The 17,179-nt window shown below is 46.1% G+C and overlaps 1 protein-coding gene across 1 annotated transcript in view; it reads right to left on the bottom strand.

Annotated features, from left to right (window-relative positions):
* LOC106979012 (mucin-16) overlaps positions 1–17,179 on the bottom strand; it is a 71,008-nt gene that overhangs the window by 1,968 nt on the left and 51,861 nt on the right. The window contains exons 38-49 of the mRNA XM_053219929.1: positions 14,157–14,281; positions 13,997–14,064; positions 11,915–12,087; positions 10,510–10,545; positions 9,286–9,351; positions 7,545–7,666; positions 7,394–7,461; positions 7,063–7,235; positions 5,679–5,809; positions 5,270–5,337; positions 3,092–3,255; positions 2,703–2,770 (exon numbers count right to left, since the gene is read on the bottom strand). Of these exons, the coding sequence (XP_053075904.1) occupies positions 2,724–2,770; positions 3,092–3,255; positions 5,270–5,337; positions 5,679–5,809; positions 7,063–7,235; positions 7,394–7,461; positions 7,545–7,666; positions 9,286–9,351; positions 10,510–10,545; positions 11,915–12,087; positions 13,997–14,064; positions 14,157–14,281 (1,241 nt within the window). The 3' untranslated portion in view covers positions 2,703–2,723. The remainder of the gene's footprint in view (positions 1–2,702; positions 2,771–3,091; positions 3,256–5,269; positions 5,338–5,678; positions 5,810–7,062; positions 7,236–7,393; positions 7,462–7,544; positions 7,667–9,285; positions 9,352–10,509; positions 10,546–11,914; positions 12,088–13,996; positions 14,065–14,156; positions 14,282–17,179) is intronic.

Below are 17,179 nucleotides of genomic sequence, written 5' to 3'. Positions count from 1 at the left end.
ACTGGGGATTTATTATTGTTGAAATGTCAATACTCCCCAAACTGATCTACAGATAAAATGCAATCCCTATCAGAATCCCAGCTGACTCTTTTACAGAAATTAATAAGCTGATTCTAAAACCCATATGGGGTTGCAAGGGACCTCAAATAGGTAAATCAATATGGAGAAAGTACAAAGTTGGAGAACTCGATTTCCCAATTTCAAAACTTATACCAAGCTACAGTAATAAAAACAGTTGTCACTAGTATAAGGATAGACATATAGATCAGTGGGATAGAATTTAGAATCCATAAAAAACTCATGCAATCATGGACATTGATTTTCAACAAGGTTGCCAAGATAATAGGGAAAGAATAGTCTATTTAACAAATGGTACTGATGGGGCACCTGGGTGGCTCAGTCGGTTGAGTACCTAACTTTGGCTCAGGTCATAATCTCAAGGTTTGTGGGTTCGAGCCCCACCTCGGGCTCTGTGCTGACAGCTCAGAGCCTGGAGCCTGCTTCAGATTCTGTGTCTCTCTCTCCTCTCTCTTTCAAAAATAAAAAAAAAAAAAACATTTAAAAAAAAAGAAGAAGAAGAAGTGAATTGACAGGGGTGCCTGGGTGGCTCAGTCGGTTAAGCATCTGATATCGGCTCAGGTCATGATCTAATGGTTCGTGAGTTCGAGCCCCACCTCAGGCTCTGTGCTGACAGCTCAGAGCCTGGAGCCTGCTTTGGATTCTGTGTCTCCCTCTCTCTGCCCCTCCCCCACTCGCACTCTGTCTCTCTCTGTTCTCAAAAATGAATAAATGTTAAAAAAATTTTTTAACAAATGGTACTAAGACAACTAGATATCCACATACAAAAGAATGAAATTGGACCCGTACCTCACAACATATAGAAAAATTAATTCAAAATAAATCAAATGCCTAAATGTAAGAGATAATGATACAATCCTTAGAAGAAAACCTAGGTGTAAATAACTCTTTGTGAATTTGGATTAGGCAACGGTTTTTTAGATATGGGACTAAAATCACAAACAACCAAAGAAAACATTGATAAATTGAGAGTCATCAAAATTAAGAATGATTGTGTTTCAAAGGGTAGTACTTAGAAGGTGAAAAGGCAACCTACTAAAATGGAAGAACATATTTGCAAATCATATGTCTGATAAGGGTGTAGTATCCAGAACACACAAAGAACAATTATAACTCAACAATTAGAAAGAAAATCAATGCAAAACTGGGTAAAGGACCTGAATAGACATTTCTGCAAAGAAGGTACAGAAATGATCCATAGTACATGAAAAATTGCTCCACATCACTAATCACTAGGAAAATGCAAATCAAAGCCACAGTGAGGTACCACTTCACATCCACTAGGATGATTAGAGTAAAAAAAGGATAATAACAATTGTTGGTGAAGACCTGGATAATTTGGAACCCTGATACGTTGCTTGTGGGGATGGCAAATGGTAGAGCCTCTTAGGCAAACAGTTCAGTAGTTCCTCAAAAGTTAACACGAAATTAACACATGACCCTACAAGACCAGTCCTATGTATATGCCCAAAAGAACTTCAAACTCAAACTGATGCAAAGACTTACACAAGTTTTTCATTATTCGTAATAGGGTCCAGGGTCATTATTCATAATAGGCAAAGGGGGAGACAACCCAATGTCCATCAGTGAATGGATGGATAAACGAAAAGTGGCATAGCCATACAACAGAACATTGTTCAGTCACAGAGGAAGGAATAGAGTACCTATCCATGCTACAACATGGATCAACCCTGAAAACAGGATGCTCAGTGAAGGAAGTCAGTCACAAAAGACCACATAGTGTATTGATCCATTTAAATGGAATGTTCAGAATAGGCAAATCCAGAGAGACAGAAAGTAGATTATTGTTTGCTAGGGGATGGGGCTGAGGGAAGAATAGGTAGCAGCTGCTAATGGGGACAGGACTTTTTTTTTTTTTAAACATCCTACCGTTAGAGAGTGGGATGGTTGTACCACTCTATAAATATACCACTAAATTGTATACTTCAAAAGGGTGCATTTTATAGGTGAATCATATCTCAAGAGATGTATAAACAATTTCGATTGCCTCATGTGATTAGTGGCTATACTACTGAGTAACACGGTTAGACTGCTGGATTCTAAGTCATCTGGTTCTACCCACCCCCCATCTTCTATGGATCCTGACTCCAATGGCTGATTTCTTTAAAAAAATTCTTTTTAATGTTTTAATTATTTTTGAAGGAGAGAGAGACAGAGCCTGAGCAGGGGAAGAGCAGAGAGAGAGGGAGACACAGAATTCGAAGCAGGCTCCAGGCTCTGAGCTGTCAGTACAGAGCCTGATATGGGGCTTGAGCTCACGAACTGTGAGATCATGACCTGAGCTGAAGTTGGATGCTTAACTGAGCCACCCAGGTGCCCCTCCAACAGCTGATTTCTTAAGGCATTCATTGATGCTACACTCCATATTCCATGGCTCCCAGCACCAGGCACCTCCATGTCTACTGAGGTCTACACTGGCTCTCTTGAGTTTCTAAGCCAGTTGGCGTCATTGGTTTAGGAACAAGCTGGTTTTTAGGTAACAGTTTTATACTCGTAGGGCTATCTTCCATAAGAACTAGAAACTGAGACCATGACATGGGGATACTTTTACTTAAAGGACCACGGGAGTCTCCAGAGTGATTAGGTACTGAGTTGGAACTCACCTGAATGCTAAAACTTGACAGTCAGAGAAATAACTCTTCATGCTGCTGTTTCGGAAGAGCTGGTTGAGCTGAAAAACAGGGTGATGTTCCCTTGATCAGAATTCCAGGCCCAGTGGCATCAGAGAATTTTTAGCCACTGAGCATACGTCCCCATCTACTTTTTATTATCTCAACAAATACTAGCCCAGGTATGTGCACCAAAGGACATCCCATTCCAGGGTGTGATTTAGCTATATGATCCTAGAGTAGCTACTGAACCTCTCTGTGCCTGTTTCTTTATTTGTAAATGGGCAAAAGAACCTGTATGGATGAATTGTCACAAAAAACCACGCTCTGACTACCCAGCGTCCATCGGTCTGTCTCTACATGGGACACAAACCCATTCTCACCGCATTCTCGATACTTCTCTTGTTCCGCTGGTGTTTGGTGGTGTTGGGCTGGGATAAGTCTTGGGAATAGAGTAGGTTGGTGACAGTGAAATTCAGCTGGAAGTGCTGAGAGGTGGGACTGCTTGTTGGTCTGTCTGTTGGTAGATGAGCTGTTGACTCCACTTCTATAATAAAAAGAAGGTATAGAAGTCCCCAACAGGTGAAGATTTAAGCAAAGAAGTCATTCCAGCTAGTCTAATTATTCTTGGCAATGTGACCTGAGTTGGATTCTGAAAGGTGGGATACATAAGATCTCCATCTACCTGGCCACTTTGAATCCATTGATCAGTCTATCCATCCAACTCTTCCTTAAGCATTATGAGAGCTCACTAGCATGTGGGGAAGATGAGACTGGGTTTCCCTGGCGCACAGATGGCAAGTGTAGGTGCCGATCACCTCAGGGGACATCTGTCATACCCCTTTGTTGACCTAGGTTCCTGATGTGTCTTGCTGCCTCTGGTCTTCTCCCCCTCCCAATCCACTCTCTACGCAGAACTCAGAAGATGAGCTTTCTAAAGCAGAACTCTGTGTTGTGTTCTTCTGCAAACCATCCCAATACCCAAGAAAGTCCCTGCCTGCATCTATAGCCTTACCTATCACTTCTCTCAGGCCAAAGTGTTTGCTCTAGTGACACCAAACTCCTTACAGTATCCCCAAATATTTTATCTTCTAGGTTATAAACACAGCTAGCTCAACTCCCCACCTCTTCCCATTGGCTAGGCTATGTTCGCCATCATATCTCAGTTTTTTAATAACTTCCTCCAGAAAACTTTTCAAGATGGGCCATGTGTCTCTCCTTGTGAGTTCCCAAAGGCTCTTTAAATTACCTGATTACAGCAGTTATCACAGTGAATCATCGGCACCTATTTACTTTCATGACATATTTGTTGAATGAATGCATGAATGAGTCCTTCAATCAACCAGTACATGACTCATAACTGGAGGGCCTAAGAAGGACACGCAGAATACTCCACACTTTGGGTTAGAAATATCTACATGTAAAAAGGACTGTCCCCTTGGTGCAGTTGCTGCATGTTTTCTTTCCTCCTCCTGTTGGGATGACCCGTTGCCATGGTCCATCAACATGGGCCTCCAGAAAGACCCCCTTTCCCCTCCAGAGCCTCCATCCATTCCACTGCTACAGAGAAGCCCCATTCCTCCTCAAAGCCCCATTTCTTCAAGCCATGAAACCAACCCCACAATCTCACACCTGTCACATGCAAATCTGCCAGCTGATAGGTGGCACCAAGCCAGTGGGATGAGACATTCAGGGTCTTGTCTAGAAAGACTTGCTTCACCATACTGGGGTCCACATTGGAAGAGAACAGAGCCTTGATGGTGACCAACATGGAGTCCAACCTAGGGACAGAGACCATGGAACTTAGCCAGCACCCAACACCAGCAGTGTCTCCTGAGTTCCCGTTTTATAGAGCCAAAGACCTACAGGCAAGAAGTAAGAAATTACCTGGCTTCCTCTTCCCTCAGGCTAGAGAAGAGACCCTGACCAAAAATACAAGGTTTCTAGGAGTTGGGAATAGAACAAATAACTATAAAATTAACGAACATCTATTGAGCACCTCTAGGAAGTGAATACACATTCCCTCACCATCACCCTGGTGGAAGGTATTAGTATAACTATCTCCATCTTAAAGCCAAAGGAACTGAAGTTTGGAAACACTCAATGTTGGCACTGTGTCCCATGATTGTCCTGCTCCCCAGTGTAGATGTCTCAGTTCCTCTACCCATCCCTTGGAGACTTGGGTTAAAATCCAAGTTGGGCAATTCTTGGGCTGTTCACTTTGCTTCTCTGAGCCTCAGCTTCCCTTCTGAACAATGGAGATGGTCATAGATGGTGTGTGGCCATAGGAAATGTTATTATTGGGCTGATATTTATTGAAAGCATCCAGAAAGGAGAAGGTGGTGGTTAATGGAGTTGGTGGCCCCGGGAAGTTAATCCTTTTCCTGCCTCCCACCTCCCCAACCGAAGACCTATGAAAGGAGGTGGTAGGATTAACTGACAGGGACGTGGGAGAGCATGGGCACCATGCCAGTGACTTCCAGCTCAAGGAGTATGCCAGGATGGTAGCTCAGAGCCACAAGCTGCCAGCTCAGCCAGTGCTGCCAGCCTCCTCAACTTACGTCAAGTTGGTGACCAGGCAGGAGCGGAAAATGTCTTGTAGCTGGCTGCCTCTGTAGAGTTTGGTGACCTAGAATAAAGGGTAAGATGGAGATCGCCTGGGGCTGGCAGGAGCTCCTGGAGTCATGGAAGGAACACAGGCTTTGGGACAAAGGAGACGTGAGTTCAAATCCTGGCTCTGCCCCTTAACTCACTGTGTGATCTTGGGCACACCACTCCCCTTTCTGAGCCTTAGTGTGCCCATCTGGGAAGTGGGGAAGGCAATCAGCACCACCTTTGGAAACTGAGAGAACCCAGAACACATTAGGTAAAGTGAGGAGTTGAAACACTTAATAGATGTGAGTCAGACAGAGGAATGGTGGGGCGGGGGAGCAGGGCAAGGAGAGACAGGAAAGATGAGAGAGATGTCACCTTGTCCTGGATGTCTCTCAGCAGGGTTGTGTACTCCAAGGATGCAGGGTCTGAGTTGCTGAGGTTCCAGTTGAGGATGAGGAAATTCAGCTGATACTCATTCTGAATAGATAAATTCTGGGGAGCGTAGCCTGGAGCCAATGATAGGAAGAGAAGAGAGGTGGAGACTCTTACCCTTTCACACAGAGAGAGGCCTGATGACTGCTGTCAGAATCAGCCAAATTCAGGCCCACATGCCGGGGGGTTCCTAGTGGAAAGTCACCCCAAAGAGGGGGAAAACTGGAATTTTCCAGTGATTCTCCTGAGCTGAGCTTTTCTGCTTGTGCTTAGGCAGTTCCGGCTTCCTGGAATATTTTCAATCCTCTTTTTCTGGAAATCTCCTACTCATGTTTCAGGACCTTGATGAGATGAGACTACAGGAGAGCAGGGACCCATCTGTCTTGTTCTGGCCATGTCCCCATACCTACTACAGTGCTGGGTACATAATATCCTCTTCCAAGAAGCCCTCCTTGACTTGCTCCTCCTGTGTGCTTCCACAGCACCCTGTTAATAACAGTGTCCCTGCCTTGTTTGTGTGTCCCTAGATAACATTCATTCTCTTGATTATTAGTTTTCAGGGAGAGAACCTGCGAGTTCCATCTCTGTATCCAGCACATGGCTTGGGACAGAATAGTATTGTATATGCATCTGTTGAATGCGTGAATGTGAACTACAGCGGATCCCTCAATGTGGGGGCTGAGATACTCATCTCCCATTTGTTCACTCATTTACTCACTCATTGGGGATGACAATGTACTGACACATAAAGAACTGAGGGTGTATCGCCAGACTACGAGACCTTAATTTTGTAGAGTTGGATAATTAAATAATTGTGATAACGTGTGATAAGTTGGTGCCCATCTAGGGACCAGAGGCCCATGTAGAGCAGGGTTTCTCATTCTCAGAACTACTGATATTCGGAGCTATGTAACTCTTGGCAGTGAGGATTCCTGATCATTGGAGGACATTCGTAACACCCCTAGCCTCGAGCCACTAGGTGCCAGTACCACTCTCCCCCAGTTGTGGTGATCAAAATGTCTCCGGACATTGCCAAGTGTCTCCTGAGGGGCAGAATTGCCCCCAGGTGAGGACCACTGGCATGGAGGAACCTTGTATAGAAGAAATCCTGTCCCAAGAGATCTACGAGTCAGACATTTGGAGTGCAAATTAAAATTATTTATATTAATTTGGTCAAAGAATTTCACTCTTTTTACCTGAAATAACAGGAGAGACTCTCTCCATGGAGAGTTTGGGGAGGGTGTCCTTCAATCAGAGCTTGGGCTGACTTGTTAAGGAAGAAATAAAATAGAACAGAGACAAATAATGATTGCTATAAATCACTCACCATTGACGAAGAGGCTGTCCCTGACCAGGGTATAGATGCCCATCTGGGTGACACCATGGGTCAGCTGGCTTAGCTCCCAGTAAAGCTGTTCTCGGTCCAGCCTGTAGCCCATGGGGTCATGGTGATAGGTGCAGATGGCGTTAACATGAGTGGCTACCCCATCCTTCTCAGGCCTGGGGAGAGAGGGATGTGGGGACTCTTAAAGAGAGGTTCTGAAACCTCAGTATGGGGGCCAAAAGGAGGGAAGGGAAAATGGGAGGTCAGTGGGAAGACTGAAAGGGTTGGTCACCAAAATGGTCACTACTGGCAAATGCTCAGGAGGAAGTCCTACCTGAGGGAGATTAATCTGCAACCTGAATAGAAGGGGCCCAGGCTGCTCTTCTGGAACAAGGATCCAAGCTGGGGAGGAAGGAGGAGGCGGATGAGCAGGAGGGGCTGGGTGGGATTTATCCCACTAGGAGCTGCTTGGAGCAGGGTCTCACCAGGTGCTGCAGGGTCCTCTTGGTGGAGCTGAATGTAGCTGAGCTGTGGCTCATGTCTGTTGAATACTGGAGGTTGGAGATGGTCAAGTTCAGTGTGAAGGTCTTCAGGTTGTGTCCCAAAGCTACGAGAAGGAGGGGGAGAGATGGTGACTACTGACAGCTGGCCTGAGACCAAATCAAAATCCTGCATTCGTCCTACTCTGTCATCTTCTCTTCCAGTGTCACCACCACCCGCCATGTGGTCACCCAAGCCAAAACCAGCACGTTGCTTAGCTCCCTCTCTCTCCCCTCCAAGTAACACCATTTCTACTTACAGAGTGGTCCTCACACACCCTCTCTCTATCCTGTCCCAGATCAAGTCTTATCCTCTCTCACCTGGACCAATATCCCAGCAGACTTGCTGGATGCCCCATCTAAAGAATGTTCTCTGCGCTGAACTCTAGCAGAAAAATTTTTTAATTTTTTAATTTTTAATTTATTTTTCTAATGTTTATTTTTTAGAGAGACATACAGAGAGACAGATCATGAGCAGGGGAGGAGCAGAGAAAGAGAGGGAGACATAAAATCTGAAGCGGGCTCCAGGCTCTGAGCTGTCAGCACAGAGCCTGACACGGGGTCTGAACTCATGAACCACAAGATCATGACCTGAGCCAAAGTTGGATGTTTAATGGACTGAGCCATGCAGGTGTCCCAGAAATTTTTTTAAACTGCTTGTTTATTTTGAGAGAGAGAGAGAGAGAGAGAGAGAGAGAGAGAGAAAGCATGGGGGTGGGGCAGAGAGAGAGGTAGAGAGAATCCTAAGCAGACTCTGTGCTATCAGCACAGAGCCTGATTAAGGGTTTGATCTCACGAACCGTGAGATCATATCCTGAGCTCAAATCAAGAGTTGGACACTTAACTGACTAGACCCTAGAAGAATTTTCTTAAGTGAAAATCTCAGTATAGTCACCACTTCCCATGGCTTCCTTTGGCCTTCAGTGTTAAGTTCAAGCTTCTTGACCTGGCACTCAGTGTCCCTCCCAATCTGGTTTTTGCCAGTGTTTCAGCTTCACTTGTCCATCTATTCCAGGTTAAGGTTCATGGTTCATGCAAACTAAATCCCTCTCAATTCTCTCCATATACTATGCTGTTTCCGGCCACTGAGCCTTTGCTCATCAGATTCCCTACACCAGGAAAACTCTTCATCCCCTATTTGCCTGGATGACTCCTACTCATTCTTAAAGAATCAGTTTTGGGGCGCCTGGGTGGCTCAGTCGGTTGAGCATCTGACTTCGGCTCAGGTCATGATCTTGTGGTTCATGAGTTCAAGCCCCACGTCGGGCTCTGTGCTGACAGCTCAGAGCCTGGAGCCTGTTTCAGATTCTGTGTCTCCCTCTCTCTCTCTGACCCTCTCCCATTCATGTTCTGTCTCTCTCTGTCTCAAAAAATAAATAAACATTAAAAAAAAAAAAGAATCAGTTTGGGTGCAAATTTCTCCAGAAATTCCTTACCTTCCAAATTATGTTAGATCCCTCTCCCCAAAACATTTCACACTGTGTTATAATGGTCTGTTGATCTCACAATACTTGGGGCTCCATGAAGGTATGCATTAGATTGAATTGTCAGTAGAATCTTTGGATTGGCATGACTGTCCTAAACCAGAATTTTACACTCTGGCTTCTCAGCCCCTGTGTTACAACTGGCTGGTAGAGGTGGAGGGCTGTAAAGTTTCTCTTGGAAAGAAAAAGGATTCCCTAAATACCTGTGGTGGCTTCTGGTTGCACAGGTGATGATGAACTAGGCAGGAATGTGGTGGCTGCCTCAGGAGCTGTGGAAAGGGCAGTTATCAGGAGGGGACAGAGCTCCCCACAGAGTGGGAGAAACTCCCCACATTTGTCTGGACTCCAGCAGTGGTGGTCCCAAGACAAGAGTTCACAGGTGTGCCATAAATGAGAGCAAGGGAAGGAAGAATTGTGTGAGCAGAGGGGTGAGCAAGCCCATGAATGAAATGAACCCAAGAGAGTAAGGGTAGGTGAACAAGAGAGAGACTAAGCAAAGAAGGCAGAGAGACAAATGGGAAGAAAGGTGGGCAGACAGATGGGATACCTGGATGGACAGAGGAAGAATGAACAAATGAGGGGTAAAAGGGAAAGCAAGAATAAACACAAGGAAGAAAAGTAAGAGAGATGGATGGAAGGACAGAAGGCAGAAAGGACAAAAAATGAACAGGCAGAGGATGGATGGATGGATGGATGGGTGGATGGATGGAAGGAAAGAAGAAAGGAAGGAAGGAAGGAAAGAATGGAGGAAGGGTAGAAGAATACATGAAGGATAGAATGAATGAGGGATGGGAGAAGCAGGGAAAAGGAAGAAAGGATGAATGGATGGATGAATGGATGAAAGGAAGGAAAGAATGAAAGATGTATAGATGGAAGAATGAATGAAGGACAGAACGAATAAAGGATGGATGAAGGGGGAAGGAGAGATGGAGGATGGATGGATGAGAGAATAGAAGGAAGAAGGAAAGGAAGGATGATGGATTAATGGGTTGATGGACAAAGGGAAAGAAGGAAGGAAAGAAAGATTGAAGGAAGGAAGAAAAGAAGGAAGGAAGGAAGGCGGGAAGGAAAAGTCTAAGAGAAGGATAACTGGGAGAATGGAAGAATGGGTGGGTTAAAAGATAGATGAAGGGACCATTGGCTAAGTGAATGGGAAAATTTGGCCAAGCCACTAAGTGGCCACCATAATTTGCAGCTTGATATTGAGGCCCCTTTTGTGGCCCTTGTAGATTTTGTTTCCAGGAGGCACGAACTACAAGGTCGTTATCTGACCTCAACCCCCATCCCTATAGGAAATGCTTGCTCAAATTTCTTTCTCCAACCCAGATGGGTGTGGAAAGTTTAGAAAGCCAATACTGGGCAAGCTCCCTTTGTTAGTGAGGAGAAAAGCTTGGCTCAAGATGGGTACGGGGTGCAAAGATACATACTTGTGGGAGGCTCATCTGGACCACGCTCGTTATAACCTGGAAACAGAAATGTCACACATAAGGGGAGGGGCAAGAACAATCCCAGACTTCCATGCCTTTGTCCATGTGGTGCTCCAGCTGGATGCCTCTCTTTCTATGTACGAGGTGACCATCTATGCATCTTCTAAGACCAGACTCCAATGTCATCTCTACCATTAGGATCTTCCAGTTAGAAACAACCCTTCGCTGTCCACCTCTCCAGCATGCCCTCATGAGACTCTCACCACATTCATGTTCACACACTCATTCCCCCATACACCCATTCATCCCACCCTCTGCCCTTCCATCCTCCCTCCAATCTATCCCTCCATCCAACAAATATTTATTGAGAACCTACTATGTACCAAGTTCCATTACGTTTGGGGAGCACAGCACCGAACAAAATGTCTCTGCACCTCTGGAGCTTACATTAGGACAGGTTGCACATGCCGCCTGTCTGTGTCCCTGGTGCCAGGCACAGTGCCTAGCTTCTAGCAGATGCTGGCGAATACTGACCAAGTGAGAAAGAAGAAGCACATAACTTGTGCAGTTTACAGGAGGAAACATCCTACCCTGGCCTCTGCAATGGCCAAGGCGAAGGGAAAAGATATGAACTCGGAACACCACGACCCAGACTGGCCACAAACCTACTGTGGGCATGGGCACGTGCCTTTCTCTGTACCAGCTCCCTCTTTGCTAAAATGGGTGTCATAAAGGACCAGGATGTCCCCCCGCTCACCTGAGGTGGCAATGGTGACAAGAAAGTGTGAGTTGCCAAACTCCATTCCCAAGTTGGAAACAGAGAGGAGAGAAGCTGAGTTACTCCAATGAACTTCACTACAGCCATGCTCTGCCTCTTAGAACCCCAGAGAAGGCTCACCCTCTTAAACACTGTCCCTTCCTGGATGCTAGGCTGATGTCCAGTGTGTCCAAAGCTCAGGCCCCACAGATGTTCAGAGCGCCCACCTTAGTTCCGGCATTGGGGACCCACCCAGAAGAGTAGACCATCCATGGTCAAGGGTGAGAAGGTGGTAGGGAAGACAGATGTGGGATTTTCTTTCCCCATGTCTCTCCCAAAAGACTCTTCTAGGAGTTAAAGGCACTGGACGCTGACTGCTGGGGCTCATGCCCGGCTTCACCCCTCTCCAGCTACACCCACTTAGACAAATTACTTAATCTTTCGGAGCCTCCATTTCTACATCTGTAAAATAGATGTGATCAAGGACAGCCTTGCAGAATGACTGTGGGAGGATGGGGGTCAGTGTGGAGTTGGGGTTCATGCCCGAGTCTGTCCCAAGGTTTCCGCTAGAGAACTGACCTGTGGTTAATAGAAACGTTTCCAGAGATGGGGAAGCAGAAGCAGTGAGGTGGGTGGAGAACAACTCACCATTGAGGTAGAGGCTGTCCTTGTCCAGTGAATAGGGGCCCAGCCGGGTGATGCCACGGGTCTGCCTGCTCAGTTCATGGAACACCTGTTTCGCAAGTAGACCCGGGCTGCTGGGGTGCTGCCGGTAGGTGCAGAGGATGTTCACCCTCGTCTTTGCACCATTCTTCACAGACCTGAGGAAGGAGAGGTTGATGCTTGGGGACTGTAGCCCACATGGCATCTCTCTACCCAAGGTCACTGCACACCTCATATCCTGTGTTCCAGCCTTGTTGAACCATTCACACTTTCTCCACCTGGCCACATTCTCTCCCCCCAGGATCTTTGCACATGCTGTGACTTCTGTCTGGAGGTTTCTCCCTGTCTCTCCTTACCTGGGTAACTTCCGGTCATCTTTCAGGTCCCAACTTAGATACCTCCTCCTTCTCCAAAAACCCTCCCAGGCTGGGTCAGGAGAGGGTTCTGGCTGCCACAGTACCTCATGCTTCCCCCATCACAGGCCTGGTTGCCCTCAGTGTGAGCATCTATTATTTGTTCCTGTTCCCTCCAGACAGTGGCCTCCATGAGGTCAGGAAATAGGATGACAGTCTAGCTCATTGTTGTACTGAACCCCTAGTACCTCTCACATTGCCTGTTCATGTAAAAACCAGCGTCCTGATGAATGGATAAACAAAATATGACATATCCATACAGTGGAATATTATTTAGCTTTAAAAGGGAAGGAAATTCTGACACCTGTTACAACATGGATGGACCTTGAGGACTTTGTGGTCAGTGAAATAAACCACACATGAAAGGACAGATATCATATGATTCCACTTGTATGACGTACCCAGAGTAGTCAAATTCATAGAGACAGAAAGTAGAATGGTAATTGTTAACATCTGGGGGTAGAGGGAAGCTGAGAGCTGCTGTTTAACGGGTATAGAGTTTCAGTTTTACAAGTTCTGGAGATTGGTTGCACAACAATATGAATACACTTAACACTACTGAGTTGGACACTTAAAAATGGTTCAGATGGTAAATTTTATGGTATGTGTACTTTACCACAATTAAAAAAAAAAAACAATTCCTGACAAGACTCTGGAAAGTCTAATCCAAATGTCTGGAAATTCACCTCCTTTCTCTCTGCCCCTTGCTCTCTCTCTGCTCCAGCCACATTGGCCTCCTTGCTGTTCACCGAGCATGCCAAGCTCATTCCTACCTGAGGACCTTTGCCCATGCTGTTTCCTCTGCCTGGAACAGTTTTCACGGCCAAATCCTTGTTTCCAGTTGGGACCCAGCTGAGAAATCACCACCACAAAGAGCTGGAGTGTCCCAGGTAAAGCTGTTTTCCCATCTCTTATGTATTATGCTCATCGCCTTACTGCATTTGAAACCACTTTAGATATCTCTCCTTCTACTTATTTTCTGCTTTATCCACTAGATGAGCACAGGGGCAGTGTCTGCCCATCACTGTGGGACCCACCACTTGCCTCAGAGGAGCCACACCACCAATGGCAGTGGAATGAAAATACAGATGGAGAAGGGCTTCATAAACACCAAGAGAACACACACTGACCCAGAAAAGTGCGAGTAATTGCCCAGTGGGTACAGAGTGATGAAGAGTTTCAGAACTAGATGGTGGGGAAGGGTGACAACATCATGCATGTAACAGATGCCACTGAAATGTGTGCTCGAAAATGGTTAGAATGGCTAATTTTATGTCTATAGATATTTTATGACAATTACAACAACAACGTAATATCAGAAAATGGATGTCGAACCATAAGAGACTCTTAAATACAGAGAATAAACTGAAAGTGGATGGGGGTGGGGGAGAGGGGAAAATGGATGGTGGGCATTGAGGAGGGCACTTGATGGGATGAGCACTGGGTGTTGCATGGAAGCGATGAACCACGGGAATCTACCCCCAAAACCAAGAGCACACCTTACATACTGTATGTTAGCCAATTTGACAATAATTATATTAAAAAAAAAAAACGATGCCAAAAAGGACCCTTCAAGACAGTCCACCACAACCGGGAGTGTCCCCCACAGTCCTTGTCCTTTGGCGGTGGGCCATGGTGGGTGGGGGATTCTCACCTTAGTGAGGTGACCTTGCAGCCTGTATATCGGGTACCCAGACTGCTCTTCTGGAACAATGGGCCCAGCTGGAGAGGAAGGAGAGAGCCAGTGTGGTCAGAGGTGGCGACAGCCCCTAGAGGGGGTCATGGCGGCACAGAGGCAGAAGTCGTGCTCTCACCAGGTGCTGCATGAGGGTATCTGTGATGTTGAACTTGAGGGAGCCGGGGCGGCCCATGTCCGCTGAGTAGCGCAGATTGTCGATGGTGAAGTTCAGTGTGAACAGCTCCTCACGGGCCTCCCCAGCTGTGGTAAGTGCAGAGAGAGCCAAGGCTTGTGGGAGGTCGGGTGCCCAACATCCACCCACAGTGGGCCTTCCAAGGGCCTCTTGTCCTCCTCCCAGGAAACCCGAGGGCCACGTGTTAATGGAGACAACTCCAGCAGCAAGGAAGGACAGGCTTGATCTGGGGGCTGGAGATGGTGTTTCCACCCAGGTGCAGGAGGGGAGGGTTCTGTGGAAATGCTGGTGGCTTTGTTCTTTCCCAGAAGGAAAGGCTCCAGCTTACCATGCTGATGTGGGACCAAGGATAACCCCAGACATGTTCCTTCACTTTCTTTCTGTTCCCCCATCTCTATCTCTTTATCTCTCGGTGCCTCTGTCTCTCTTTTCCTCTCTCTCTGTCTGTCTCTCTCTGTCTCTCTATAACACCCAGGTATTCCAATCTTCTAGGCATTGTGTAAAAAAAAAAAAAAAAAAAACAACTAGCAGCTGTAACCAATCTCTCTGCACCTCAGTTTACTCATCTGTAAGATAATAGTGATTCCTACTTCAAAAGTTGTTATGAGGTTTGAACAAATCAAATTTTGTAAAGTGCTTAAGCACAGTGCTGGGCATAGAGTAAACACCTATTTGAGTGTTTACTATAGAAGACAAATAAGCAAATACTTCCTGATCACTCACTGCAAATGGAGTTTTTACCCAGATGAATATGAGCTGGGCACTAGACTTCTCCACACTAAACAAAGGAGAACCACAGCACAGAAATGATCTCCTGCTCAGGGTTACATGACTGGAGGGAGGGAAAGTCAGGGTTTGGACCCAGGTTCTCCGACCCCAGAGTCCTTGCTCATGAACTCCCCTGCTAATACATATGCTCTTGCCTAAACACATGCAGCTGGCCCAGTGTTCAATAGTGGGGGTGACCTGCATAGACCCCAGGAGAAGTATAATAAATAAATGTATGATGCAAGTAAGAACAGAGGCCTGGTGGTTTGACTCCAGACTAGATAAGCAGGGACCAGCACAGGGTCAATTGTTTAGGACAAACCTCTGCAAGAAAAGCTGACCTCCCTTCTTTCCTCCTTCTCTTCTGTTCATCACTCCTTCCAAGCTTCCTTCTGTCTATCCTTCCTTCCATCCTTCCTTTCTTCTTTCCTTCCAACTTTCTATTCATCCATGCATTCATCCTTCCTTCCTTCCTTCTTTCCTTCCTTCCTTCCTTCCTTCCTTCCTTCCTTCCTTCTTTCCTTCTATCCATATTTCGTTCTTCCTCCCTCTATCCATTCTTTCCTTTCATCTACCATCTGTCTATGCACCCATCCATCTCTCCACCCATTCATCCTTCTTCCATCTCTTCATCCACCCACTCATGCATCTATCCATGCACCCATGACATCCATCCATCTATCTCTCCACTCATACATTCTCCATCATCCATTCATCCACCCATCCCTCCCTCCTTTCCTCCCTCCATCCATGCACCCATGACATCCATCCATCCATCTATGCACCCATGACATCCATCCATGAATCCATCTATCCATCTCTCCATCCATCCATCCTCCATATTCCATCTATCAATTCACCCATCCATCCATCTGTCTCTCTATCCATCCATCCTCCATCTCTCCATCCATCAACTCACTCATCCATCTGTGCACCCATGACATCCACCCATCCAGCCAGCCAGCCACCATCCTTGCATACATCATTCCTTCCTTCATCACTCCTAGTCCTTCCTTCTTCCCATTCATACCTTCTATGCATTATGCATCCTTCTGTCTTTCCTTGTATCCCCACTTTCTTCCACCTATCTACCTTTCCTTGCTTCCTTCCTCCACCCTTTTTCTTCCTTCTATCCATCCATATTTGCTTCCTTCCACATCTATTTTTTCCATCTATTTAGACATCGTTCCACCCTCCTTTTCCCCTTCCACTCATCTTTTCTTCCTTCCATCTGCTCATCCATCTTCTCTCCTTCCCTCCTTCTGTTCATCACTTCTTCCTTCCATCCATTCCTCCACCCATCCATCTTGCCTTCCCTCCATGTACATTGAATTAAGACTATAATGCTTCTGAATCTATTGCAAGGACTGGATACTGATAAACAAACCACAGCCAATTGAATGAATTTAACTTATTTTTCCTCCTATCGTTTGGGGAAATATGGTTCTCATTGGACCCGAGGAGCCCAGAACCCTGCTGAAGTTGGAAGGAGCAAATGAAGATACTGTGGTGTAAAAGACCAGAGATGGACCCATGAAGAGTTTGCGAGGGTTGTAAAAACACACCTCTGATGCAAGGGCATTTAACTCTTGAAAAAGCTACAAGGTCCTCATTCCAGGGTTTGCTGGGGATGCAATGGGAGTTTGGCCCATGAACTTGAACAAGACAAGTGTGCACCAAAAATCAGTGTGTCTTGGTAAAAAAATTAACTGAGAGATGAATGAGACTGTGAGTTTTTGGAGTCAAGGAACTCCTGGTTCTATTATTTATTTGCTGTGCAACTTGGCAGCCTCTCTGGGCTTGGGTTTACTCATCTGTAAATTGGAGCTAAGTCACATGCTTGTAGCAAGAATGAAAGGATAAGGTGCATGTGCTTTGGGATGAATTGTGTCTCCTCCCAACCACCGAAATTTGAGAAGCTCCAATCCCTAGGACCTCAGTACGTGATTGTATTTGGAGACAGTGTCTTTAGAGAGGTAATTAAGTTAAAAGGAGGCTGTTGGGGTGGGCCCTAATCCAATCTGGCTGCTATCTGTATAAGAAGAGGAGATTGGGACACAGAGGGACATGGGGAACGTGTGTGCAAAGGAGTGACCATGCCAAGAGGCAGTAAGAGGTCACCACCCACATGCCAAGGAGAGAGGCCCCAGAGAACCCAGCCCTGCTGGCACCCCCCAGGTTCTAGCTGCGAGAAAATA

Source organism: Acinonyx jubatus, chromosome A2 (genome assembly GCF_027475565.1).
Source record: "Acinonyx jubatus isolate Ajub_Pintada_27869175 chromosome A2, VMU_Ajub_asm_v1.0, whole genome shotgun sequence".
Classification (NCBI taxonomy): domain Eukaryota; kingdom Metazoa; phylum Chordata; class Mammalia; order Carnivora; family Felidae; genus Acinonyx; species Acinonyx jubatus.
Note: the sequence above shows the minus strand (reverse complement) of the source record. Positions and strands in the feature narration are given on the sequence as shown.